General features: G+C 44.4%; 1 protein-coding gene across 3 annotated transcripts in view; it reads right to left on the bottom strand.

The window, feature by feature from the left end:
• Nucleotides 1–27,492, bottom strand: part of LOC139383115 (lissencephaly-1 homolog A) — an 81,690-nt gene that overhangs the window by 5,272 nt on the left and 48,926 nt on the right. For all 3 annotated transcript variants that reach the window (XM_071127433.1, XM_071127432.1, XM_071127435.1), the window contains exons 3-10: nt 19,754–19,838; nt 17,315–17,389; nt 16,594–16,800; nt 8,418–8,586; nt 6,979–7,081; nt 6,596–6,824; nt 2,696–2,797; nt 2,259–2,415 (exon numbers count right to left, since the gene is read on the bottom strand). In XM_071127433.1, coding sequence (XP_070983534.1) covers nt 2,259–2,415; nt 2,696–2,797; nt 6,596–6,824; nt 6,979–7,081; nt 8,418–8,586; nt 16,594–16,800; nt 17,315–17,389; nt 19,754–19,838 — 1,127 coding nt within the window. The remainder of the gene's footprint in view (nt 1–2,258; nt 2,416–2,695; nt 2,798–6,595; nt 6,825–6,978; nt 7,082–8,417; nt 8,587–16,593; nt 16,801–17,314; nt 17,390–19,753; nt 19,839–27,492) is intronic.

Raw genomic sequence — 27,492 nt, 5'->3', positions numbered from 1 at the left:
GGTGTCCTTTGACAGCTCTTTGGTCTTGGCCATAGTGGAGTTTGGAGTGTGACTGTTTGACGTTGTGGACAGGTGTCTTTTATACTGATAACAAGTTCAAACAGGTGCCATTAATACAGGTAACGAGTGGAGGACAGAGGAGCCCCTTAAAGAAGTTACAGGTCTGTGAGAGCCAGAAATCTTACTTGTTTGTAGGTGACCAAATACTTGTTTTCCACCATAATTTGCAAATAAAGTAATTAAAAATCCTACAATGTGATTTTCTGGATTTTTCCCCCTAATTTTGTCTGTCATAGTTGAAGTGTACCTATGATGAAAATTACAGGCCTCTTCTTTTTAAAGTGGGAGAACTTGCACAATTGGTGGCTGACTAAATACTTTTTTGCCCCACTGTATGGATAGATGAACAGATTTAGATATAGATATATATACACTGCTCAAAAAAATAAAGGGAACACTAAAATAACACATCCTAGATCTGAATGAATGAAATATTCTTATTAAATACTTTTTTCTTTACATAGTTGAATGTGCTGACAACCAAATCACACAAAAATTACCAAATTTATCAACCCATGGAGGTCTGGATTTGGAGTCACACTCAAAATTAAAGTGGAAAACCACACTACAGGCTGATCCAACTTTGATGTAATGTCCTTAAAACAAGTCAAAATGAGGCTCAGTAGTGTGTGGGGCCTCCACGTGCCTGTATGACCTCCCTACAACGCCTGGGCATGCTCCTGATGAGGTGGCAGATGGTCTCCTGAGGGATCTCCTCCCAGACCTGGACTAAAGCATCCGCCAACTCCTGGACAGTGTGGTGCAACGTGGCGTTGGTGGATGGAGCGAGACATGATGTCCCAGATGTGCTCAATTGGATTCAGGTCTGGGGAATGGGCGGGCCAGTCCATAGCATCAATGCCTTCCTCTTGCAGGAACTGCTGACACACTCCAGCCGCATGAGGTCTAGCATTGTCTTGCATTAGGAGGAACCGCACCAGCATATGGTCTCACAAGGGGTCTGAGGATCTCATCTCGGTACCTAATGGCAGTCAGGCTACCTCTGGCGAGCACATGGAGGGCTGTGCGGCCCCCCAAGAAATGCCACCCCACACCATGACTGACCCACCGCCAAACCGGTCATGCTGGAGGATGTTGCAGGCAGCAGAACGTTCTCCACGGCGTCTCCAGACTCTGTCACGTGCTCAGTGTGAACCTGCTTTCATCTGTGAAGGGCACAGGGCGCCAGTGGCGAATTTGCCAATCTTGGTGTTCTCTGGCAAATGCCAAACGTCCTCCACGGTGTTGGGCTGTAAGCACAACCCCCACCTGTGGACGTCGGGCCCTCATACCACCCTCATGGAGTCTGTTTCTGATCATTTGAGCAGACACATGCACATTTGTGGCCTGCTGGAGGTCATTTTGTAGGGCTCTGGCAATGCTCCTCCTTGCACAAAGGCGGAGGTAGCGGTCCTACTGCTGGGTTGTTGCCCTCCTACGGCCTCCTCCACGTCTCCTGATGTACTGGCCTGTCTCCTGGTAGCGGCCTCCATGCTCTGGACACTACGCTGACAGACACAGCAAACCTTCTTGCCACAGCTCGCATTGATGTGCCATCCTGGATGAGCTGCACTACCTGAGCCACTTGTGTGGGTTGTAGACTCAAGTGACCAAAGCATCAGCCAGGAAGCATAGGAACTGAGAAGTGGTCTGTGGTCCCCACCTGCAGAACCACTCCTTTATTGGGGGTGTCTTGCTAATTGCCTATAATTTCCACCTGTTGTCTATTCCATTTGCACAACAGCATGTGAAATGTATTGTCAATCAGTATTGCTTCCTAAGTGGACAGTTTGATTTCACAGAAGTGTGATTGACTTGGAGTTACATTGTGTTTAAGTGTTCCCTTTATTTTTTTGAGCAGTGTAGAAACAGAAAGGACAAGTAAATGCGCAATGGATTATGGTCATTGTAGTCAATGACCATGTTTTATGCGTTAAACTAAGTAGAATATTGGCCAGTTGGAAACTAACTCCCTACTACAAAACACAGTTCAGGCTGGATCTGATTGATCTCTAGAGAAACTGTGCAATGTGCGCATTGAGCGCATTGAAAGAAAACTAAATGGAATTAGTTGTGTTAAAACTGAAAAAAATACCTGAAATTTCAGTTAATCGCCCAGCACTAACATTTTGCCGTACTGAACAAGACCTAGTTGTAACTGACGTTGACTGTAGAAGAAAAGATTGAGAGCGGCTTACCCAGAGAGGTAACAAAATGTTCATGGGCACTCAGGGTCTTCATGCAGCGCTTGTTCTTGTAGTCCCAGATCCTTAAGGTCTTGTCGTCAGCACAGCTCAATATGAACTTGCCTCCGGGGTGGACAAGCATCCCGCGCACCCAGTTATCATGGCCAACCTGGGACAAAAGCATTTGGTTAGAATTGTTAATACAAAATCTATGGTCAGTTTCCCAGACTAAAACTAGCTTTTTAGTCCAGGACTATGCTTAGTTCAGAAAACCAGTCAACCTGGGACAGAGCGTTCAGTTAAGACTAGGGTTCAAGAAGGTCAATCCTATTGCAATTCATGTCATGTGAGTACTGGATTCAACAACATAAAATGTGGACATTTTACAAATAAAAACTGCATGAATCAAAATGACCATCTATTGCGTCTAAAATTGATGGTTCACTCACCAGTGTCATAAGGCACATTCCAATGCTGACATCCCACATCTTTATGGTCTTGTCTCTGGAGCCAGACAGCAGGAAAGGGCCCGGCTTACCACTCTTCTTAGACTGGAAGAACACAGGGAGAACAAGAACACGATGAGCTCCAATTGCCGCAGTAAAATACCAATACAGAACCTTTAGCAGTCTTCACTTGCGGGACGTCAACCCTTAATAATTTCTTTGTGAGGGCTATATGCAGCCAGCAGCCTTCTGAATGAAATGTATTTTTATACCACAACCTTTGATAAATAACTGGCACAGTCATAGGATGCCACCTTTCCAACAAGTCAGTTCATCAAATTTCTTCCCTGCTAAAGCTGGCCAAGTCAACTGCAAATGCTGTTATTGTGAAGTGTAAAGGTCTGGGAGCAACCACGGCTCAGCCACAAAGTGCATAGGGTGTAGAAATGGTCTGTCCTCTGTTGCGACACACTACAGAGCTCCAAACTGCCTCTGTAAGCAAAGTCAGCACATTAACTGTTCATTAGGAGAACCATGATATGGCCGAGCAGTCGCACACAAGCCTAAGAGCACCATGCGCAATGCCAAGCGTCGGCTGGGCTGGAGTGGCGTAAAGCGCGCCACCAATGGACTCTGGACCAGTGGAAACCTGTTCTCTGGAGTGATGAATCACGCTGGCAGTCGGACAGAAATCTGAGTTTGGCGCTACCAGTCCGAATGCAGTGCACCAACTGTAAAGTTTGGTGGATGAGGAATAATGGTCTGGGGCTGTTTTCCATGGTTTGGGCTAGGCCCCTTAGTCCCAGTGAAGGGAAATCATAATGCTACAGCATACAATGACATTCTAGACGATTCTGTGATTCCAACTTTGTGGCATAAGTTCGGGGAAGGCCCTTTCCTGTTTCAGCATGACAATGCCCCTGTGCACAAAGCGAAGTCCATGCAGAAATGGTTTGTGAAAATCAGTGTGGAAGAGCTTGACTGGCCTGCACAGAACCCTGACCGCAACCCTATCGAACACCTTTGGGATTAATTAGAATGCTGACTGCAAGCTAGGCCTAATAACCCAACATCAGTGCCCGACCTCACTAATGCTCGTGGCTGAATGGAAGCAAGTCCCCGCAGCAATGTTCCAACACCTAGTGGAAAGCCTTCCCAGAAGTGTGGAGGCTGTTATAGCAGCAAAGGGGGGACCAAATCTATATTAATGCCCATGATTTTGTAATGAGATTTTCGACAAGCAGGTGTCCACATACTTTTGGACATGTAGTGTGCACACAGATATAAAAATAATTACATGCCTCAGAACATGCCCTTCCCTGTTTCAGAACTCTAACAGTTTGGGTTCCCCTGTGCAGGCTCATCTCAGCACAGAGCAGAGCAGTCTTAAATGTCAGACTCACATTTGGCTGCTTTTGTTCACAGAACATAAAGTGTGCCAGTATAATTGATGTCAGGAGAACCATTCTACCTGAACCAGCTCTGCTCCTAAGCACCACGTTCTTCAAGTCTTCAAAAGGAGCATTTGATCAAAGGCAAGGGTAATGGGGTTTGTCTGTGTCTGTGTGTGTCTGTGTGCATACAACAATACCTTAGCCAAGATCAACAATACCATCACTGCAGACTTAGCACATCAACCATTCAAATGGGTAAATACAGAAAGAGCGCTAAAGAGAAAAACAGGCGGGGAATATCATTGTGCGCAGGCATCGAGGCAGACCGGGTTCTTGACAGGGCAACTAGCTGCCGGTGAGGATAAATGTTTTAATCGAATGAAACTGAAATTGGACATTCATGATCACAAGACTTGGGAGAGCAGGACAATCACAGGGCATCGGGGGGGGGGGGGGGGGACTCACCGGGGCAGGGTGATGGTCTGACCCTGGGTTCATGACAGGCGCCTGTACTTTTAATTTCATGGTCTGATTCAAACATGTCTGGCTCTGTGAGGTGCCAATCTTAGGTTAGGAGACGGACCAAATAAGCCAGATATTTATGAAGTCAGAGGGTGGAGAGCAAAGTACATTTTCTGACATAAGAAATACATGCACTGTAGGACGTGGGCATATTATTAACTTGGGTGTTCACCCGGGAATATCTAGGTCGACTTTCCCTTGGGCAATCAGACACTTGTATGTACCTAGCCGTAACGTTTAAATGAGTGTGCGCACAATATTATCTTGATGTCACATTACCATTTTACTTAAGCCATGTACATACAATGCTCTCGGAAGGCATTCAGACCACTAGACTTTCCACATTTTGTTACATTACTTTCCAAAGATGTATTAAATACTTTTCCCCTCCTCAATCTACACACATTACCACATAATGACAAAGCACAAAAACAGATTAGAGTTTCTTAAAAATGTATTTAAAAAAAAAAAAACTAATCACATTTACAGAAGTATTCAGACCCGTTACTCAGTTCTTTGTTTTAGCGCTTTTGGCAACGATTACAGCCTCAAGTCTTTTTGGGTATGATGCTACAAGCTTGGCACACCTGTATTTGGAGAGTTGCTCCCACTTTTCTCTGCAGAAAAAAAACTGTCAGGTTGGATGGGGAGCATCGCTAAACAGCTATTTTCAGGTCTCTCCAGAGATGTTTGATCCGGTTCAAGTCCGGGCTCTGGCTGGTCCACTCAAGGACATTGAGGACTTGTCCCAAATCCACTCCAGTGTTGTCTTGGCTGTGTGCTTGGGGTCATTGTCCTGTTGGAAGGTGAACCTTCGCCACATTCTGAGGTCTTGAGTGCTCTGAAACAGGTTGTTTTCATTAAGAATCTCTGTACTTCGCTCTGTTCACCTTTCCCTCGATCCTGACTAGTCTCCAAGTCCCTGCCGCTGAAAAACATCCCCACAGCATGATGTTGCCAACACACTTCACCTTAGGGATGATGCCAAGTTCTCTCCAGGCGTGATGCTTGGCATTCAGAACAAATAATCTTGTTTTTCATGGTCTGAGTCTTTAGGTACCCTTTGACAGCCCACTTGGAGTTTGCCATGTGCCTTTTACTGAGGAGTGGCTTCCGTCTAGCCCCTACCATAAACGCTTGATTGGCGGAGTGCTGCAGAGATGGGAGAACCTTCCAGAAGGACAACCATCTCCACAGAGGAACTCTAGAGCTCTGTCAGAGTGACCATCGGATTCTTAGTCACCGCCCTGACCAAGGCCCTTCACCCCCGATTGCTCAGTTTGGCCTGGCGGCCAGCTCTAGAAAGAGTCTTGGTGGTTCCAAACTTCTTCCATTTAAGAATGATGCAGGCCACTGTATTCTTGGGGACTTTCAATGCTGCAGAAAATGTTTGGTACCCTTCCCCAGATCTGTGCCACGGCACAATCGTGTCTCGGAGCTCCACGGACAATTCTTTTGACCAAACCATGGCTTGGTTTTTACTGACATGCACTGTCAACGGTGGGACCTTATATAGGCAGGTGTGTGCCTTTCCAAATCATATTCAATCAATTTAATTTACTACAGATAGACTCCAATCAAGTAGAAACATCAAGGATTATCAATGAACGTGATGCACCTCACCTTAATTTCGAGTCTTATTGCGATGGGTCTAAATACTTAAGTAAATAAGGTTTTTAAAACATTTGGAAAAAATTCTAAAAACCTGTTTTCACATTGTCATTATGGGGAATTGTGTGCAGATTGATGAGGAAAATGTTTTATTTAATACATTTTAGATTAAGGCTGTAACATAATAAAATGTGGAAAAGGGGACGGGGTCTGAATACTTTCTGAATGCACATAAAGGTTTTGGCACAGATCCAGGGACAGTGCATAAGGGTAAGGTGCTTTTGAAGAGTCAGCAGGTGGCGTTTCGAGGAATGAAGGAGGGAGCAAAGCCTTTAGTTCAGTGTGAATATCAGTATTTCAGTGTCAAGCTCCTCACCTCTGAGCCGGTGGCCTCCAAGATGGTGGGATGGGCACTCTCAGGAGCCCAGGAGATGCACTCCACCACGTGTTCGTGCTCCCGCAGCTCAGCCTTGCACTCTTTGGATGCCACCACCCACACACGCACCGTCTGGTCGTTGGAGCAGCTGGCGATCAGGGTGCCATCCTGGTTGGGCCGGACCATCCTCACCCACTCCCTGTGGCCTGTGAACGTCTTCACACAGTAGCTGATGGATAGGAAGAGGGGAGATGGGTTAAAGATGGTTGCTTACTTTGCAGAGGCATAGGAAATGTAGAATACTACTTAAAAGAAGAGAAGCTCCTGCACACTTGTGAACGTTTTTGCTCACGGTAAGCACTGCTATTTGGCAACATACTTACCCAGTGGCCACCTCCCACATTTTAATGGTTTTGTCCCTCGAGGCAGATACTATGTGATCTCCATTGGGCATGATGGCAACAGATGAAACATTGTGATCGTGTCCTGGAAAACAAAAGACAACGCAATGAGACCTTCACTGGGCCATAGGTAGCCTAGCGGTTGAGAGTACTGAGGCAGTAACCGAAAGGTTGCTGGCTCAAATCCCCGGGCTTGCAAGTTGGACAAAATCTGTCATTCTACCAACAACAACTTTTACCCTCCGGGGGCCGATGTGGACATCGATTTAAGGCAGCCCCCCTGCATCTCTGATTCAGAGGGGTTGAGTTAAATGTGGAAGACACATTTCAATTAAATGCATTCAGTTGTGTAACTGACGAGGTATTCCCTTTCCAAAACAACCACTGACAAATAACTATTGGTTAAATGTCCAAGTACTGTACTTTAGACAGAGGCCAGTTGGGCTAAATGCATTGTTAGCCAGCTTTTCCTGCTCAAGCCTTGCCATTTCTGAATGCCACCCATTTTGACAAGAAGTCCTCCCCATCATGTCACCGGAACTAAAACGTGCCATAAAAATCGGTTTTGTTCAAATTAGCCAATTAACATGAATAGTGAGATGGCCAATTATGTCCAGGGTGTCTTTGTTCCTGGAGAAGAGGCAGTTAATTACCTAGAGACCAAGGCGGAAACCATCTTTAATCTGCTAAAAAGATGAGGAAACTAAGGAGGCTCTAAAAAGGCAAGCTTAAATATATGTGGTGGGGAGGGGTAGTGTGTGGGTGGGGTGGGTGACCCACAGTGCGCAATGGCTGTTATAGTAATGGGTGGTCGAAGGCTCAAAAGGGCTGTTATCTGTTTCAGGGGGGCCTGAAGGCACACGCAAAATGTGCCGCTTGGAATTATCCAGCAATTAGGATTAAAAGAGGGGAGGGGCAGTGACACTGCCTAAGGACTGGTACATTAAGAGTGCTGATGATATGAGAAATAGCACCTCGTCTTGAGGGTGTGTGAGTGAGTGTGAGTGAGTGCAAGAGTGAGAGAGAAAGTCCCCACCGCCTGTAGGAGTTGGATTGGGGAGGATGTTAAGTTTGGCATTAACATTAAAGCCTGTGTGACAGAATTTGTTTGTGATGTGAAGCTCCTGTGTTTCCCTGGGTTATCTGTTAATTGAAGCAGATTGCCATGAACGTAAGTGAGGATGAGCCATATCATATGTGATAATGAACAGCATCGGTAGCACCTGTGTCCCAACGCACCATCCAAACACATGCTCACACATACACGTCTGGAATTGCTCATCCAAGCTTTGCCTGAACCAAACAATCACACATACCTCGCCATCCCTGGTCCTCCTCATGGTCTAAGACATAATATCCTTCAACCGATTAGCTCTCTAGACAGTCCCACCCATCCACTCCTGTCCCTCCAGTCCCCTCACCATGCATGGTTCTGATGCACTCAAAGCCCTGGAAGTCCCACAGCTTGATGGTCATGTCTGCAGAGCAGGAGGCCAACAGCTTGCCAGTATGGTCAAAGGATATGTCCTGGACAGAGTCTGTGTGACCCTTCAGCGTCCGCTCAAAGTCTCCTGTCTCATAGTCCCACACCTGGCAAGGAGAGAAAACACACCATTTCAGCTGCTGTGTGAACATAACGCATGCACAGAACACCCCTCAGCTGCTCTCCAAAATCTAGAAGTCCTCACACTGCAACAGAGACCCCAAATACCACTGTCTCGTCTAGCCTAGTCTGCACCGTGACACTGCCTCTTCCCCGAGCGACCAAGCAGCCAAAACAGGCTTACAGGAGGCAGGCTGTGACTGGCACAGAGAGATAAGGATAGATCCATAAAATGCAGTAGAATATCATATTAATGTCATATCACAGGAGAACCAATACATCCTGGGTGAGGTGCCAGAAATACTTCTCTAGACATTAAATACCCACAGTTCACTGTCTGAGGTTCGTCTCTAGAGCTCCAATAGCACAGAATGACGAGCCTACAAGCCAGACGGCGTCTCGACATGCAAACACCGACCCCATACATATTCAACGTTCAAAACCTTTGTCTGATTAAGTTACTGTTTCTAGAAGAATACATTTGTCTGTGAAGCGTATAAATTCAAATATCCCCATATTGGGATAGTGAGAGAAAGGAATAAGCCTAGGGTGGTTGAATAAATGTCTATTGTGATTGTGTTGATATTGACTGTGGGATTTGGGTCTTAAATAGCAGGGTCAACAACAAACACTAGTTTGGCTGCATCTAAAACATGATGGGTATCACATTACCCTGCGTTTCCAGACAGGCAGGCACTGTGGGGATAAGCTTTTCCTCCATCACTGAGCATGGGGGGGGGGGGGGGTGGACTCCTGCCTCATTTGGGCTTTCTCCACCCACCCCCGCCCGTTTTGAGTCTAGTCTACCACAAAATCCATCCCAGTATGGCGTGTTGTTAAGTCTGCCAGTACCACCAAGACCATCACTTAGTCTGTGGAGCTTGTGCTTCTGCCACCAAACCCATCAGTGCTGAGCTTGTTACCTATGCTAATGGCGGGCTAGTGAAACATAGTGGTGCAATTTATTACAGCTTTTATGGTATTTTCTTCTGCAGACCAACGTATCCTGTTAGCTCAGTAAGCTGCAGTATAGATGCAACTGCACAATGTCATTAGGTCAGAGGTCAAGGGAGGCTAACCTGAAAATAAACTGTGTTTATGTACTGACAACAGCATGAGAAACTATAAAATTAATGTACGCCACTCGCAACGATGTGGCTCTAAGAGAGCGAGACTAACGTTAACTCTTTCCATTGAACAACTAAAAATAAGCTACATTCAATTTAAAGATCAAACCAGTAATTAATATAGGCCTACTTGAGAGGACACTAAAATAGTCACTTTAAAATAATGTGGTCCAGTCTGCGCTGAAGGCGCAGCAGTTAACCTGACACTCAACCTCAAGCTGTTTGGCCTAGTTTAGTGTGAGGGACAGGGCTTCTTATCACCAATTCAGAGAAAGGGAATGCGAGACACACAGAGCAAAGGAAGTAGAGAAGGCTCACAAAACCTGCTGATTTACATACTGCCAAGGTGGCGCGCTCAAGGACGGTAATATGTAAAAAAAAATATATATATATATATATATATATAAAAAATGGATTGCATAGATTTGCTACGTTAGCAGAGGACCAGAGGGGGAAGGAGTGAGGGCAAGCAGAGCATCAAAGCTCTGACAATTACTCCCTGCATAGCAAAAGAGGAGAAAGAGAGACTAGTTTCAGACTGCAGGCAAACCAACAGCCTTACTAGAATGTCAAAGAGAGAATGTCAGTGTGCAGAGCTCTTACGTTCAGCTCCCCAGTTAAAGATTTAACAGCAAGGTCTGGAGGGAAAGTAGGGCACGGAGTGAAGCAAGCCAGGCTAGGAAAGAAGAAGCAGCATAAGAGGGCAGATTGGGAGATTTGGAGCCTGACTGTGCCTGCTCTGGGATGGCTGGATGGTGGTCGTGGCAGGGGGGCCAGCACGCAAGCGAAAGATGAAATAACAGGAGTAAAGGTAGGAGGGAGGTGGTGGTGAAGGCCCCTGGAGGGAGGGTGGCAAAATAGAGAACAGGCGACTGATTCCACATGAATAAAAGATACAGCACAAATATTTATACTCATTTGGGCACAGAGGTAGCGCAGCAGACCAGACGCTGTAAAAACAGCATGGCAGACGAACCAGGGTCATTATTATACTGCCTGTACTAATGCACTTAAAAATAGCAATTTATGGATGTCAAATCGATAGGGGGGTTGCTGTAGGGCGTGTCCTGATAAAAGGAGAGCGCAAGCGAGAGAAAGCGCGCGGGCAAGTGTGGTAGGTATTAGGTAGTGCTGATGCGGTGCCAGGCTGGCACACAGGCTGAATGAACAACAAGGAAGCAGAGCTCATCGCTTTGGGAACGCAGCTAAAAGCAAAACACTATTGTTTTATGAGCATCTCTCCTCTGCGTTTCGTAAAAAAATATCTAAAAGAAATCCACACATGCCTAGAGCATATTATACAGCTAAGCAAATCCAATGCAAGTCAATAGAGAATGAGGCCTGCTACAGCGTACTCCATCTTTCAAAATATTTCAGCAGCATTGAAGGTCCCCAAGAACAGTGGTCATCATTCTTAATGGAAGAAGTTTGGAACCACCAAGACTTCCTAGAGCTGGCCGCCCGGCCAAACTGAGCAATCAGGGGAGGAAGGCCTTGGTCAGGGAGGTGATCAAGAACCCAATGGTCACTCCAGAGTTCCTCTGCAGAGATGGGAGAACAACAGTCTCTGCAGCACTCTACCAAAAGCAGGCCTTTATGGTAGAGTGGCAAGATGGAAGCCACTCCTCAGTAAAAAGGCATGACAGCCAACTTGGAGTTTGCCAAAAGGCACTTAAAGGACTGACCATGAGAAACAAGATTATCTGGTTTGATGAAAGCAAGATTGAACCTCTGGCATGAATGCCAAGCGTCACATCTGGAGGAAACCTGGCACCATCCCAACGGTAAAGCATCATGCTGTGGGGATGTTTTTCAGTGGCAAGGACTGGTAGACCAGGATCAAGTGAAAGATGAACAGAGCAAGGTACAGAGATATCCTTCATTAAAACCTGCTCCAGAGTGCTCAGGACCTCAGACTGGGGTAAAGGTGCACCTCGCAACAAGACAAAGACCCTAAGCACACAGCCAATGCAATGCAGGAGTGGCTTCAGTACAAGTCTCTGAATGTCCTTGAGTGGCCCAGCCAAAGCCCATACTTGAATTTGATCAAACATCTCTGGAGACCTGAAAATATCTGAGCAGCAACGCTCCCCATCCAACCTGACAGAGCTTGAGAGGATCTGCAGAGAAGAATGTGAGAAACTCCCCGAATACAGGTGTGCCAAGCTTGTAGCGTCATCCCCAAGACGACTCATGGCTGTAATTGCTGCCAAAGGTGCTTCAAGAAAGTTGAGTAAAGGGTCTGAATACATGTGTTATTTTTAAATGTTTAATTCGCAAACATTTCTAAAAACTGTTTTTGCTTTGTCACTATGGGGTATTGTGTGTAGATTTATGACAAATGTAATTTACATTTTAATTTTTTTTAAGGTTGTTACTTATACTTTCCTGAATGCACTGTATTTGGCATATTTGGGTTAAGAACAGGTCAAGTAATACTATATGCTTTTAAACTATTTAATTCTGAAATGTAACTCAAAATAGTAATTTAGTGTCTCAACATTCTCAAAACCCCAAATTAGATTGACAATGATCGATATTGTAATATTGTCATTATCTATGTGGCCTAAGTACACTCTTAGCTATGGATGTGGGCGTACCCCAAGGGTCAATACTGGGGCCCCTCCTGTTCAGCCTGTACATTAATGATCTGCCTTCTGTCTGTACTGGGTCTGAAGTTCAAATGTATGCAGATGATAGTGATATGTGCATGCAAAGAGCAAACAACAAGCTGCACAATAACTCACTACTGTAATGGTCCAGGTTACAAAGTGGCTCAGTGACTCGTGTTTGCATCTCAATGTGAAAAGAACTGTTTGCATGTTCTTCACAAAGAGGGCAACAGATGCTACTGAGCCATATGTCTGTGTGTCAAGTGAGAAGCTCCAGGTGGTATCTGATTTTAAGTACCTTGGCATCATACTTGATTCCAACCTCTTTTAAAAAGCATGTGAAAAAGGCAACAAAAAAAAGACCTAATTCAACCTAGCTAATTTCCGATTTACACGAAATTGTTGTACTACAGAGGTAGCAAAACTGTTCTTCAAATCTATGATACTCCCCCACTTAACATACGGCTTTACTAGTTGGGCCCCAAGCTGGCTGTACAACATTAAAACCTATTCAGTCTGTCTACAAACAGGCTCTCAAAGTGCTTGATAGGAAGCCAATAGCCATCATCACTGTTACATCCTCAGAAAGCATGAGCTCCTGAGTAGAGGTCGACCGATTAATCGGATTGGCCGATTAATAAAAAAATAAAAAAATTCACCTTTATTTAACTTGGCAAGTCAGTTAAGAACACATTCTTATTTTCAATGATGGTCTAGGAACAGTGGGTTAACTGCCTTGTTCAGGGGCAGAACGACAAATTTGTCAGCTCGGGGGATCCAATCTTGCAACCCTAACTAGTTCAACACAATAACGACCTGCCCCTCTCTCGTTGCACTCCACAAGGAGGCTGCCTGTTACGAATGCAGTAAGCCATGGTAAGTTGCTAGCTAGCATTAAACTTATCTTATAAAAAACAATCATAATCACTAGTTAACTACACATGGTTGATGATATTACTAGATGATTGAGCATACAAGTATCTGATTATGCGCCTGCTTCTGCCTACCACCGCTCAAACATTCATTCAAACAGCACTTTCGTGCATTTTAACCAGCAGCTCTTCGTTGTGCGTCAAGCATTGCGCTGTTTATGACTTCAAGTCTATCAACTCCCGAGACTAGGCTTGTGGAACCGAAGTGAAATGGCTAGCTAGTTAGCGCACGCTAATTGTCATTGTGTTGCTGGTTCGAGCCCAGAGAAGAGCGAGGAGAGGGACGGAAGCTATACTGTTACACTGGCAATACTAAAGTGCCTATAAGAACATCCAATAGTCAAAGGTTAATGAAATACAAATGGTATAGAGGGAAATAGTCCTATAATTCCTAGAATAACCACAACCTAAAACTTCTTACCTGGGAATATTGAAGACTCATGTTAAAAAGGAACCACAAGCTTTCATATGTTCTCATGTTCTGAGCAAGGAACTGAACCATTAGCTTTCTTACATGGCACATATTTTACATGGAACATATTGCACTTTTACTTTAATCTCCAACACTTTGTTTTTGCATTATTTAAACCAAATTGAACATGTTTCATTATTTACTTGAGGCTAAATTGATTTTATTGATGTATTATATTAAGTTAAAATAAGTGTTCATTCAGTATTGTTGTAATTGTCATTATTACAAATAAATACATTTAAAAATAAATTAAAAATATAAAATTAAAATAAAAGGCTGATTAATCGGTATCGGCTTTTATGGTCCTCCAATAATCGGTATCGTTGTTGAAAAATCATAATCGGTCGACCTCTACTCCTGAGTTGGGAAAATCTTGTGCAATGCTCAAGATTCAAGATCCTAAATGGCCTGGCTCCCCGTCCACTCAGTATTTTTGTTAAACAGAAAACCCAAACGTATGGCAGCAGATCCACAAGGTCTGCCATGAGAGGTGACTGTATAGTTAGTTCCCTTAAGGATAAACACCTTTAGTAAATCCGCTTTCTCTGTGAGAGCTTCCCATATCTGGAATACACTGCCATCAGACACACAACTGCACCACCTATCACACTTTCACAAAATGTATGAATACATGGCTAAAGGTCAATCAGATTTCTGATCATGATCCCTAGCTGTGTATTGCCACTTTCCATGTTGTCTGTAGCTTGTGAGGTGTGGAAACAGTTGCTTTTATGAATTTTGTCTTGCTGCTTTTTGTTCTACGTCTTGCTTGTCCTATGTTGCTCTGTCTGTATGCTACGTCTTGCTTGTCCTATGTCTTGCTTGTCCTGTTGCTCTGCATGTGCTCAATGATTGTCTATATTGTAATTGTTTTTAATAACCTGCCCAGGGACTGCGGTTGAAAATTAGCCGGCTGGCTAAAACCGACACTTTTACTGAAACGTTGATTAATGTGCACTGCCCCTGTAAAAATAAAATAAACCCAAACTTGCACCAACTACACTGAACAAAAATATAAATGTAACAATTTACTAAGTTACAGTTCAGAATGAAAATCTGTCAATTTAAATAAATTCAGTAGGCTATAATCTATGGGTTTCACATGACCAGTAATACAGATATGAATCTGTTGGTCACATATCTTTTTTTTTTTTGTGGATCTGAAAACCAGTCAGTATTTGGTGGGACTACCATTTGCCTAATGCAACGTGACACATCCCCTTTGGATAGCGTTTATCAGGCTGTTGATTGTGGCCCGTGGAATGTTGTTCCACTCCTCAATGGCTGTGTGAAGTTGCTGGATATTGCCGGGAACTGGAACACGCCGTCATACACGTCAATCCAGAGAATCGCAAACATGCTCAATGCATGACACGTCTGGTGACATTTTCAGCTTGCAGGAATTGTGTACAGATCCTTGTGACATGGGACTGTGCATTATCATGCTGAAACATGAGGGGATGGCGGCATATTAACAGCATGAGAATGGGCTTCAGGATTTCGTCATGGTATCTCTGTGCATTCAAATTGCCATCGGTAAATGCAATTGTGTTCGTTGTCCATAGCTTATGCCTGCCCATCCAATGACCCCACATGCATGGGGCACTCTATTCACAATGTTGACATTGGCAAATCGCTTGCCCACACACCACCATCTGCCCGCAACAGTTGATACTGGGATTCATCCCTAAAAAGCACACTTCTCCAGCGTGCCAGTGGCCATCGAACGTGAGCATTAACCCACTGAAGTCAGTTACAACGCCAAATTGCAGTCAAGGTCAAAACCCTGACAAGCATGCAGATGAGCTTCCCGAGACGGTTTCTGGGAGTTTGTGCAGAAATTCTTGGGTTGTGCAAACCCACAGCTTCATCAGCTGTCTGGTTGGCTGGTTTAAGGCTATTCCACAGATAAAGAAGAAGGATGTGGAAGTGCTGGAGTAGTTAAACGTGGTTTGCGGTCGCGAGGCCGTTTGGACGTACTGCCAAATTCTCAAAATCGATGTTGGAGGCAGCTTATGGTAGATAAATGAACATTACATTATCTGGCAAACTCTGGTAGACATGGTTGCAGTCAGCATGCCAATTGCACACTCCCTTAAAACATCTTTATTTTTTTATTTATTTCACCTTTATTTAACCAGGTAGGCAAGTTGAGAACAAGTTCTCATTTACAATTGCGACCTGGCAATTGCGACCTGTGACATTGCACATTTTAGAGTGGCCTTTTATTGTCCCCAGCACAAGGTGCATCTGTGTAATGATCATGCTGTTTAATCAGCTTCTTCATATGCCACACCTATCAGGTGTATGGATTACCTTGGCAAAGGAAAATGCTCACTAACAGAGATGTTAACAAATTTGTGCACAGAATGAGAGAAAAAGCTTTTTGTGAGCATGGAACAATTCCAAGATCTTTTATTTCAGCTCATGAAACATGGGACCAGCACTTTACCTGTTCCGTTTATATTTTTGCTCAACATATGTTGACACCCAATTTCATGCTTTTACACCAAATATAATTGGTTCAGTGGCACGTTTTTATATTGTACAAGGACGTGAATTGGTTAAAGATGATGCAGTTCAATGGTTGGTACACAGCTCTGCAGTTGACCTTCACTGAAAAGGTACTCAAACCCAGGCCTTATTGGTTGCAGTTATACATATACAGTCAACTCCCATACAAGTGGATAAAATAACTTGCCAGCACAGTGTTGGGGAAGTTGTTTGGGGCGGTTTGCTTGCATCCCATTTAAGTGCATCACGTTGTTTGTACATTGTTTAATTGTTTCCCTGGAGAATAACAGACAGAGTAAATACTTGTTGTTTATGATGGTTCTTATATTCTACTGACCTTTATTGTGGCGTCCTCGGAGGCAGACACCATGACACTGAAGACTGGGTGGAAGATGACACGTGTGACGGGGGAACGATGGCCGCTCAGCGCGTACTTCTCCGGCGGGCGAGGTATCCACTCTTTGGGGTCACGCTTCTGGGCTATGGGCCCACCCAAGGTTATCTCCTCCTTGGCCTCATTCAGCTTTGACTCCAGCTCCATCACCTTGGGGGTTAGGGGGCATATGTAGACAACATTGTAATACCGTCACAATAGGATATGCGGTAACAAAGAAGGAAATTAGACATTTCTGGCACAAAATAGCTGCCGCGCTTCATCTGGTGGGAAATACATATTGGTGGTGGATGAGGTGAGTTTAGCCCTTACAACGTAAAGCACTTTGAGACGCTTGGAAAACCTCCATTTTGGAATACAGTACGTGTATAATCTGTAAAAGCAAGCAAAAACGTCTAATATAAGCTTGCTAATGCTGATGATACATGGAAATCTCTGCTGGCTTCTTCCGTGTACTGCTAAGTAAGCACATCAAAGCCACCCATATCAAACAATCTCATATCTTAAGGGCATTAGGTTAACACATTAAATTCTTTGTTGTGTAACCTTTTTAATACGCTGTGTATAGTGAGTATCGGCTCAGATGACAGTCCGCCGCAGTCATGGGCCAAGACTAGGAGACACAATCCCCAGCTACAAAAGCATCACCTGAAACAAAACAAACCTTCTTTTGTAATCTGATGACTGAGGTCCATTTCTTTTCCAAAAGGCCAGCGTACTTCTTATCCAATTCTTCATTCTGGTTGGGAAAAAAAATAATAATAATTTTTTGGAAAAGGACACTGCACGCACACAGAAACACACAATCTAGCACAGAACTTAGCTTAGGCCTAATCAGTGGGGCCTATGGGTCTGCATGGGGGGGGGGGGGCAGCTGAGATTGCAGACAGAGTCTTCGGGAACAGTAGTGTGCGCGAGCGAGAGCGCAGTAATAAGGAATGGGATTTACATCCCTACAGCCAAACATAGTCAGCCTTGAGGCTAATTGTAAACACATACACACGGAGACATACTTAGAGACAAACACATTCTTAATCCCCCTCACACAAGCTAATCTCCTGCAGACAAGGGTTTATGCCCTCACAAACCGTACACTGGGGAGGAAAATTAACTTCAGGGAGCCTGGCAGAGAGCAGCTTCCACCTGTAGAAAAAAAAACTAGCAACAGGGGTGTGGAGGCCATTTTTCTAAAGGGCAAAGGAGGGACTTCTGGTACGTGTTTACAGAATGGCTAGGGTATGGAGTAAGGCGAACTTAAGTGAAACCTGTTATGGGTACTAGCCAAGATCAAGACTATCATGTTGCCTAAAAACTAGCCTACATGTTTTATTCAGGGATGGCAGAAAAGGACAAAGAAGTGGTTGGTATGTGTGGAGACGTGAGACATAGAGCCCCCCAGCTCTTGTTTAAGTTGGGGGTGCCAACGGGCCAGGGTGAGGTCGAGTTAAGTCACCTGCAGCTGAGCCCCACACTTGCCTCTGCCTCCATAGCATGCTAAATAGATGCAGTCACAGTGATCAAGACTATTGTGATCAGGGTCATATTTCACTGTACCCTGTAATTACATCTGTGGCTATTACACTCTAAAAACTCAAAGGGGTAAGGGCTGGTGTTTGAGTAGAGTTGGTACATATTTCCATTGTCTCTTCACGTGGTGTTACGAATGGGAGACGATGAAAGAGCCAAGAGGGAGATAGGTGCTTTGGGATAGGGGTTGTACAAACCCTCTTCTCTGGTGATTCAGTAAAGTACTATACCAGGTCACCAGCTTCAGCTCAGCTATCAAACAAACCATACAAAAATCTGATTGACAGGCTAGCCAGTTTCAGTGAGGGAATTATTTTGTTGCTTTGTGGTAGATTTAACCCATTTCTTTCCCCTCTTAGGAGAAGAGAGAAAATGTGAATGTGTGAAGTAGTGCTGCAGGCACAGAGGACAGGTGTGTGTACTGAAGCTGAGCTGCTGCTGCTCCTTGGAAGAAATAGCAGAGGTGTACAAGAGAACAGTTGCTGCCTCGCTCAGCGCTTGGAGTGATAAGGGGGGAGGAGGAGAGGTGATGGGGATGGAGGGATGAAAGGAGTCGTGGCACTGTGCCTGTGAAGAGAGGGAGGAGAGAGAAATGTGATCTGCCATCTGCCGATGGCTTAACACAAAGTCAGTCAGTGCCACACACACACACACACACACACACACACACTTATCACTGTGGTCTGCCAGTCTATCAGCAGGGTGTATGTGTGCGCACGTGCGTGCGGGCCGTGCCAGACGCAAGGTGTGGCATGCTGTTTAGTATGCCATCTTCAACACCACTCTGCTCACCTAGATACCGCATTACATTATTTTAGGTCTTAAAAGAAACTCGAGACAAAGGCTGTGTAAATGTAGCATTAGGGGAAATGCCTTCATTCTCCATTGGCATAGCCTCCTCATTTAACAGATAATGAATAGACTAGATTAAGGCAATGGAAGGCTGTTAATGGAATTGCCAGCATCATTAGGGCAGGCTTTTAACACAATCCTTCCAAAGTGCGTGCGTGTGGTGTCAGACGCATCAGAGAGCTTCTCTGTCCATAGTAATCATATATTATTCAGGCTGTTTCCACTAACAAGGGAGAAGGAAGGAGTGAACACCTCTCCCATCTGTGCTATACAAATAGAGAGGTAATGACAAAGACTGGGAGAAAGAGGCAGAGGGAGCATTTACATGTTAACCTGCCACACGTCATCTTTGCTCCTTGTTTTGTCTTGTTTGAGGAGAGATTGTTCATTGCATAAATTCAAAGGGCTCTTTCATTCGGGGCTTTAGCTGCTAACTACCTGCAGTTACATTAGCTCTGATAGAGCACAGCTGGGAAGACAGGGAGAGAGGTTATCTTCAGCTTCTGTTCCACAACCCTGACTGCAGTGTCGCGTGTGTGCGCGCGCGAGACTACCTATAATCATGGCTCTAAAGCACCTTAATCGGGCTCATATGGATTCAGTCACACGTCTGCGTCAATTAAAAGGGGGAATAAAGTGGAAGTCAAAGCCGTATTGTTTGGGTAAATAGGCTTGATTGATAGTGTGTGTGTGTGTGTGTGTAATGTGTTCCATCATTACTCACCATGTCTAATTCTGCCTCCTTCTTGAAAGTTGAATAAGCCTCTTCATATCCATTGGAACGAAGATAATCAGCTATCGCTCGATTTCTGCAATAGGACAAAACAGCAATTAGTTAACTTGTTAAAAGCAGTAGAGATTAGAAGACGAGACAGACTTCATTTAGAGTCAGGGATGTGACTACAGGTAAAAATAAATTAAATAAGCATGTCTGAGTAACATGTAAATTGCATTGGTCTTTTGTTTGACATGCATTATAGAAAAATCACACGCACAGACCAATTTGGCACAGATAGCACATGTCTGCTGTCGATAATGAGATCTTGTTGCTCTGGGCAAATAATGGAGGAATCACTCCCCACAGAGTAGAGAGAAAATTAAAAGTAGCCTACTGTACACCACAGAAACAGCTGCATAGTTCAGACCCAGCTATTCTATAAAAATTATTTATATTAGACGAGACAAATGAAAGGTGAGCTAGCGGTATGAGATAAACCAGGAGATAAATCAGACAGAGAGGAGTCAGGCAGTCATTTCCCTCTGTTCAGGGTTGGGCCAATACACACACGTAACTGACCTGTGGGTGCAACCTGGAACTAAAGCCACGGCTGAGGCTAAATTTACCCACCCAGGGCTAGGTTATTTCAGTGCTAAAAGTCGTTCAGCTGAAACGGTTGTCTGAACCAGGGTTTCCGTTAAGGAAATGTGGAGCAGGACATTAGACCGGCAACATTTTCAATTTATTGACATGCATTGGGTGCGACGTGCACAAGGCTGAAGGCCACACACAAATGGTTTGTTTCATAATGCAATTAGTGGGAAAACAGTTGTCAAAGTGCACGGCACATGCAAGCGGTTTCATGTGACCGATATGAAAATATCCATTGAAGAAGTAAAAAGGGAGCGCTAATAGGCTGCTTTGAAGCAAGGTAAGACATGCCTCAATATGTATTAAAACATTCAGGTTTCAAATAATTACATATACACTACATTACCAAAGGTATTTGGACACCTGCTAGTCGAACACCTCATTCAAAATCATGGGCATTAATATGGAGTTGGTCCCCCGTTTGCTGCTATAACAGCCTCCCCTGCGGGCAGGCTTTCCACTAGATGTTGGAACATTGCTGCGGGGACTTGCTTCCATTCAGCCACAAGAGCACTAGTGAGGTCAGGCACTGATGTTGGGCGATTAGGCCTATCTTGCAGTCAGCATTCTAATTCATCCCAAAGGTGTTCAATGAGGTTGGGGTCTGTGCAGATCAGTCAAGCTCTTCCACATTGATCTCGACAAACCATTTATGTAGGGACCTCACTGTAGACAGGGCATTGTCATGCTGAAACAGGAATGGGCTTTTCCCATGTCACAAAGTTTGAAGCACAGAATCGTCTAGAATGTCACTAGGTTGTAGTGTTAAGAATTCCCTTCACTGGGACTAAGGGGCGTAGCCCGAACCATTAAAAACAGCTCCACTATGCATTAGGGCAGGTAGCGTTCTCCTGGCACCCCCCAAACCCAGATTCGTCTGTCGGACTACCAGATAGTCAAGTGCCATTAATCACTCCAGAGAACGGGTTTCCACTACTCCAATGTCAACGAGCTTTACACCACACCTGCTGACGCTTTGCATTGCACATGGTGATCTAAGGCTTCTGTGAGGCTTCTGGGCCACGGAAACCCATTTCATGAAGCTACCGACGAACAGTTCTTGTGCTGACGTTGCTTCCAGAGGCAGTTTGGAACTCAGTAGTGAGTGTTGCAGAGGACAGACGATTTTTAAGTGCTACTCACCTCAGCAATCGGCAGTCCCGTTTTGTGAGCTTGTGTGGCCTACCACTTCGTGGCTAAGCCGTTGTTGCTCCTAGATGTTTCCACTTCACAATAACACCTTTTTTTCAGTTGACAAGGGAAGCTTTCGCATGGCAGAAGATGAACAAACTGACTTGTCGGAATCCTATAACGGTGCCACGTTGAAAGTCACTGAGCTCTTCAATAAGGACATTCTACTGCCAATGTTTGTCTACGGAGAGTGCATTGCTGTGTGCTTGATTTTATACACCTGTCAGCAACGGGTGTGGCTGAAATAGCTGAATCTACTCATTTGAAGGGGTGTCCACACACTGTACACAAGTATTTTTTTTAAATGCATACTGCCTCCAGTTCATTGCAAAATGTTGTGATGCACTGATGAAGCCTGCCTTCCATTGCCTTTTGATCTCTTACAAAACAACTGGGACCACAAGAATATCAGACTTCCGACTTCTGTGCAGTCGAGACATGATTATTATTAATTTGTTTAAACATAGCTCCGACTGGGAAAAATTGTTTTCAACAGTCATCCAACTCGGGAACTCCGGCTTCTTTCTAGAGCGCCGACTTTCCGACCTGAAGATCACAGACATCATGATTTGACCTCATTTTTCCGGAGTCCCCAGCTGTCTCGAAAGCAGCGAAAGATACTGCAGTCTGTCTGACAGATTGTCCATTCAAAGGCTCTGTATCTGTACGCTCTACGCATGTGATTAAAACAAATATACAGTACACACAGCAATTTAATTCCATTAAATTATACAAAGTAACTTAGACATAAGCATGGCCAGTCAAATGTATTTACCGCAACTGGTGAATAGCCTAATGAATTAATTGCCTAAAAAAAAGCATTATTTTGCAATGTTGTTTTTTCTTTTCTTATTCTCTGACAATTAACCGACAAACGCCAGCTATTACTGGCTAACGGAAACCCTGGTCTGAACGGAATGAATTTACAGTGAGAACAGAATGTGAGTTTAAGTAGTAAAGTTCAATAGATCGATAATAGGTGTCAAAGTTCAAGGAGGGCTTACTCTCACAGCTTTGTATGGTCTGGATGTGTGTGGGGGCATTGGGCAAGGCTATTCACCTGAGTGAGAAAATTGACCAATAAATAATTTTTTTAAAAGATGTTGGGCTTGGCAGACACACGGAGGCTGGCTGGCTTTAAAGTGGTGTCTGTGTGTGTGTGTGTGTGTGTGTGTTTGACAGTCTGTCAGGACAGCATGTAGCTGGCCTTTCAGCCTGACTGCACCCAGTGCCCCATGTACCACCCTGCCCTCCCCCTATTCCCCTTCCACCCCTCCTGTATCCCTGCCTACTCCCAGATGACAATAGCAGTGTGATTACAACTGAAGGTCAGCAGGAGGTTATCGCTCATGTGACAGCCTGCTGCAGGTCTGGTGAGGAGGTTAGTGTGTTGTGTAAAAGAGTTAAAAGGGTGTGTGTTGTGACTGTGTGTACCGTGTTTCCCTAGCTCCACCCAGGCCCAGCAGACAGAGACAGAAACCCCTGAAGCATATTGGTTGTGCGTATGTACTAGTGTTATCCTGGGCTGCAACAGAACAGTCAGTCTTACTCTGGTTCTGCTTGCCGCAGCAGACAATGGTACACTGTGGGCCTCTCAGCTGAGACGGGCAAAACAAAAAGATCCTTGGTGTCATGTACACAGATATATTAAAAGAACAACCCAAACCAGCTACAGCCTGTTCTGTCCTCCAGAAAAGCACAAAACCCTGCACAAGGGTTTCCAGAGCCAAGCGAGAGATAGACATCACCCCATTTCTCATTTCAGATTCATTAAACCCTTACAGTACCACCAAGGATTGGTAAAACTAAGCCACGATTGATCACAGCCTGTCAGTTCAAATGGGAACAAATTAGTGATAGTGGGCAGAGCAAGCAAGGTGAGCAGAGCCAAGCACGAGCTAGCGAAATGCTATTGGCACGGTCTAACATTAATTTGCATATTTCCATTATGGAACGCCTACTCTGAAGTGCCCATGTGCAATAATTCGTCATGGCACTCCTTTAAACAAGCCTTATTTTTATTTATTTTTTTAAGTCCACGCTGGATTCTAGTTTTGGGAACAGAAAACTGTATTGAGATCAAAATGTTTCATCCGTAAGAACATTTACAGATGATCAGCCAAAATGCATCTCGTTACATCTTCTCCTGGCCAATGGGCTTCCTCTCACTACCATATTTGGTAGTGAGTGGAAACGCCAAGCGGATGCTTCACATTTTTACATCCTGTGAAATATCTGACCCCCATCCTCCATACAAGGGAAGATGGGGGCCAATTAATTATTCTACCTCAGCTAGGAACAAGATGTATCAATAAGAGCAACAGAGACTGGAAGGACAAAAGCATTCTTGTATTGGCATCAGTCAAAAATCAAGATGCTGAAGTACTGCAGTGTCGGACTGTTGAGATCCAAGCTTTTCCCTTCTCACCCTGGCTCGACCTCTGGGGGGGGATTATATTAAAAAACATATACCAAATTCACTATGCGGCAAGAACAGACAAGAGAGAGAAGGGGCAAAAGAGGGAGAGAAAAAGGAAGAAGAGAAAACAGAGGGAAAAAGAAAAGGGAGAGGGTGGGAGAGAGAAATGGGAAGAGGACTAACAGAGCGCAAGCACGCTGGTCTCCATGGCTACCAGCCCACAGTGAGAAGAAACAGTGTGTGGTTGGTTGGTATCAGTGAGTGGGCCGCCATGGCCAGAGGTAACAAAAGACATCCTCGCTCAGAGTACATGCTGTATCTACAAACTGTTGTTTACCAATTCAACAACACACACACACACACACACTGATGTCACATATATCAACTATCCATCTAAAAACAGTGGTTGGCAAATAGATTACTGCTTACTTAGACAGCCAATACCCAACCCCACCCTTTTATAAAAAAAATTATAAAAAATGACATGATCATGAGAAACTCCTCTAACAAGGATTTCACCAGCTATTGCACCAATGGGAGCGTAGACAAATTATACAAAACGTATAACAACCCTAAACATAGGCTGAATGCAGCAGAGGGTGAAATGCTGCGATTCAAATGGCAGAGACAGGACAGTGAGAGCGGTTCCATGAAGAATATACAACAAACAGAGCAAGGAGATGCTGCATTAGCTCATACAGCGCAAGCCTGTTGCCAGCCAGCCAGCTTGTTGATCACATCACGTCCGGTTGAGCTAGCTCCGCACCACACACACCTGCTTCAAGAGCCCCGCCCCAGAGCAGGCACGCTGCTGCACAGCTTTCACACTGCACTATTTATTTGATTTAACCTTGAATTAACTAGACAAGTCAGTTAAGAACAAATTCTTATTTACAATGACTGCCTAGGTACAGTGGATTAACTGCCTTGTTCAGGGCAGAACAACAGATTTTTACCTTGTCAGCTCGGCGATTCGATCTAGCAACCTTTCAGTTATGGCCCAATGCTCTACCCACTAGGCTACCTGCCGCCCCTAAATTCACTATGAAATTAATTTAGAAGCAAGGCAAAGCACGACAGACCTGGTACTGCATGTTTCAAGCATCTCAGAGTAGGATTGCTGATATAGAATCAGTTTGGTCTTTTAGATCATTTATGAATAATATTACATGGACAGGGGGGGACCGGATCCTAAATTAGCCTTCCAACTCAGAGAAACTTGTTACATACTACCTAGTCTTACACCCTACAACAGCCCATAGAGTCAAAGACATGCACACATTTCAGTATACACTCACTCAGTCTTGATTGTGCCAATAATTACCAAGCCATGGGCTACTTAGCCATCTTCTAACTGGTCAATCAATCCAGGCTATAAAACCAGCTTTTCTGCTTCGCCAGCCAGGACACCATCTCTAACAAGGTTTCTCAAGTACACTTGACATCACAAGATGTATAGACCTGCTGAATATTTCAACACTAGCCTGTATCATTAAATGTTTTAAGCAATGTCTGAACTCTGAGGAACTGTGTCACATATAGAATTCTATTCCCTTTAGAATTTTATATCCATTTGTATGTAGGTCAAGTCTTTGATCATATATGCTGGTTGTGTGTGTAAGTATACCCTGCAGACCTGGTTTTAAAAAAGGTAGCTAGTATTCGTTTTCTTGACTGCCTGGATTACCAATTGTGTGGAATTTGCACTTTTAGGACTATTCCATTGCACCAGGCAAGCTCAATGACGTGCAGCTAAAGTATTTGAAAGATAACATGGTATTATTTGAACCCAAGTGTGGTATTGGCGTATTAAGGCTTCTATGTGGTAGACCTTAACTCTGAATAGGCTCAATGTTTTATGAGTTGCTCTGCGCTGCCTGCCTGCTGCTGTATATAGAGCATGATATCACAACTTGGGCTTGTTCTGGCTCAGGGTTACAGTGCTTCTCTCTCTGGCCTGTGAAATGATAACCTCAGTAGAAACAAACAGGGTGGAGGACCAGGCTCAGTACAGTTATAAAAAAGACAAGGCCACTGACTGGCAGGCAGAGAAAGACATTACAGAAAGAGATAAACATTCAATAAATAGACAATAGAATAAAAGCAATGTGAGAGCGCTCGCAAGAAGAAGTGGTGGGTTTCTTTATTACTTTCCCATCGCTGTTCTTGGGCAAAGAATGGGACTCTTTACAGCCCATAGTGTCCGGTGCTTGCCTGCTCTGAGTTGGAGGGATACATGGCTTAGTAGAGCGGTTAAGATCACAAAGCCATGATCAACCATGTGGAAGCCATGGAAGAGCAGCACTATTGTAAGGCACAGGAGTTACTCTGCCCACAGAGGGGGAGGGAAAGAGAAAACCAAGGGAGCGGGAAGCTTTTAAGACATTTCTATAACAAAGGATTGTGTGGAGCATGTGCCCATATTCTCTCTCCCCCTCTCTAACCATGATCCTTGTATGTACTGTACTCAACAGTCCTCTGAGTGTGTAGGAAAGGCCTTGTTGCCTCTAACATTCAGGAGTTTGAACCAATTATATAAAAGGATAGGGTCATTACAGTTGTATCCCTGGGCAACCATAAATGTCCATGAAGAAGACAAGTCAGTCATATGAATTCTGTCCAGTTCAATGCATCTGATAGGTGGGGTTGGGCTACTGCAGACTTGCATCCAAAATAGCTCCCTATTCCCTATTAGCGTACTACTTTTGACCAGTGTCTCTGGTATGGGGAATAGGGAGCTCTGGCCTAATGCAGTGCACTATGTAGGGAATAGCGTACCATGAGACTGACCCCATGTCTATGTCATTAGACAGCAGCAATTAAGTCTTCTTACCTGCAGACATCCAGCAATTAACCCTTGGCCTACAACGGTAGCGTCACTGTGGAAATCTAATTAACATAAAAAAATACAAATTTGTTTATTTCAGCTAGAGATATGTTTCTCAATCCACCGATATTGCTCTTCTAGCTCTGACACCTTTCACCGCAGATGCTGAGCGGTGTTTGTCAGACCATGAGACATCCCGAAAATCGGTCTTCTCATGAAAACGTCTAGCGTTTGAAATTATTCCAGAGGCCGACTCAAAACAACGCTGCCGGAGGAGAGGGGCCGGAGCGGTCTCCTAGTGAGGCTTCGGATGCACGCACACCACGTAGCGCTTCAGAGTAAATTACTCGCTAACGTCCAGTCCCTAGTTAAAGTCGACGAAATAAGGGCAAGAGTTGATTTCCAAAGAGATATCTGGGATTGTAAACATACTCTGTTTCACCGAAACACGGCTAGCTTGACACATGGTGTCAGAGTCATTACAGCCAACGGGATATTCAGTGCATGCTGCTGACAGGAATAAACATCACTCCGGAAAGAAGGACAGTGTATGGTATGTTACATGATTAACGACTCATGGTGTAATTGTAAAATCATATAAGAACAAGTTGTTTTGTTCACCTGACCTAGAAATCCTCAGTCAAATGACGACTGCAT

The sequence above is a fragment of the Oncorhynchus clarkii genome, chromosome 24, assembly GCF_045791955.1.
Source record: "Oncorhynchus clarkii lewisi isolate Uvic-CL-2024 chromosome 24, UVic_Ocla_1.0, whole genome shotgun sequence".
Taxonomy (NCBI): Eukaryota; Metazoa; Chordata; class Actinopteri; order Salmoniformes; family Salmonidae; genus Oncorhynchus; species Oncorhynchus clarkii.
The sequence above is the reverse complement of the archived record's forward strand: the minus strand, read 5'-3'. Positions and strand labels throughout refer to the sequence as shown.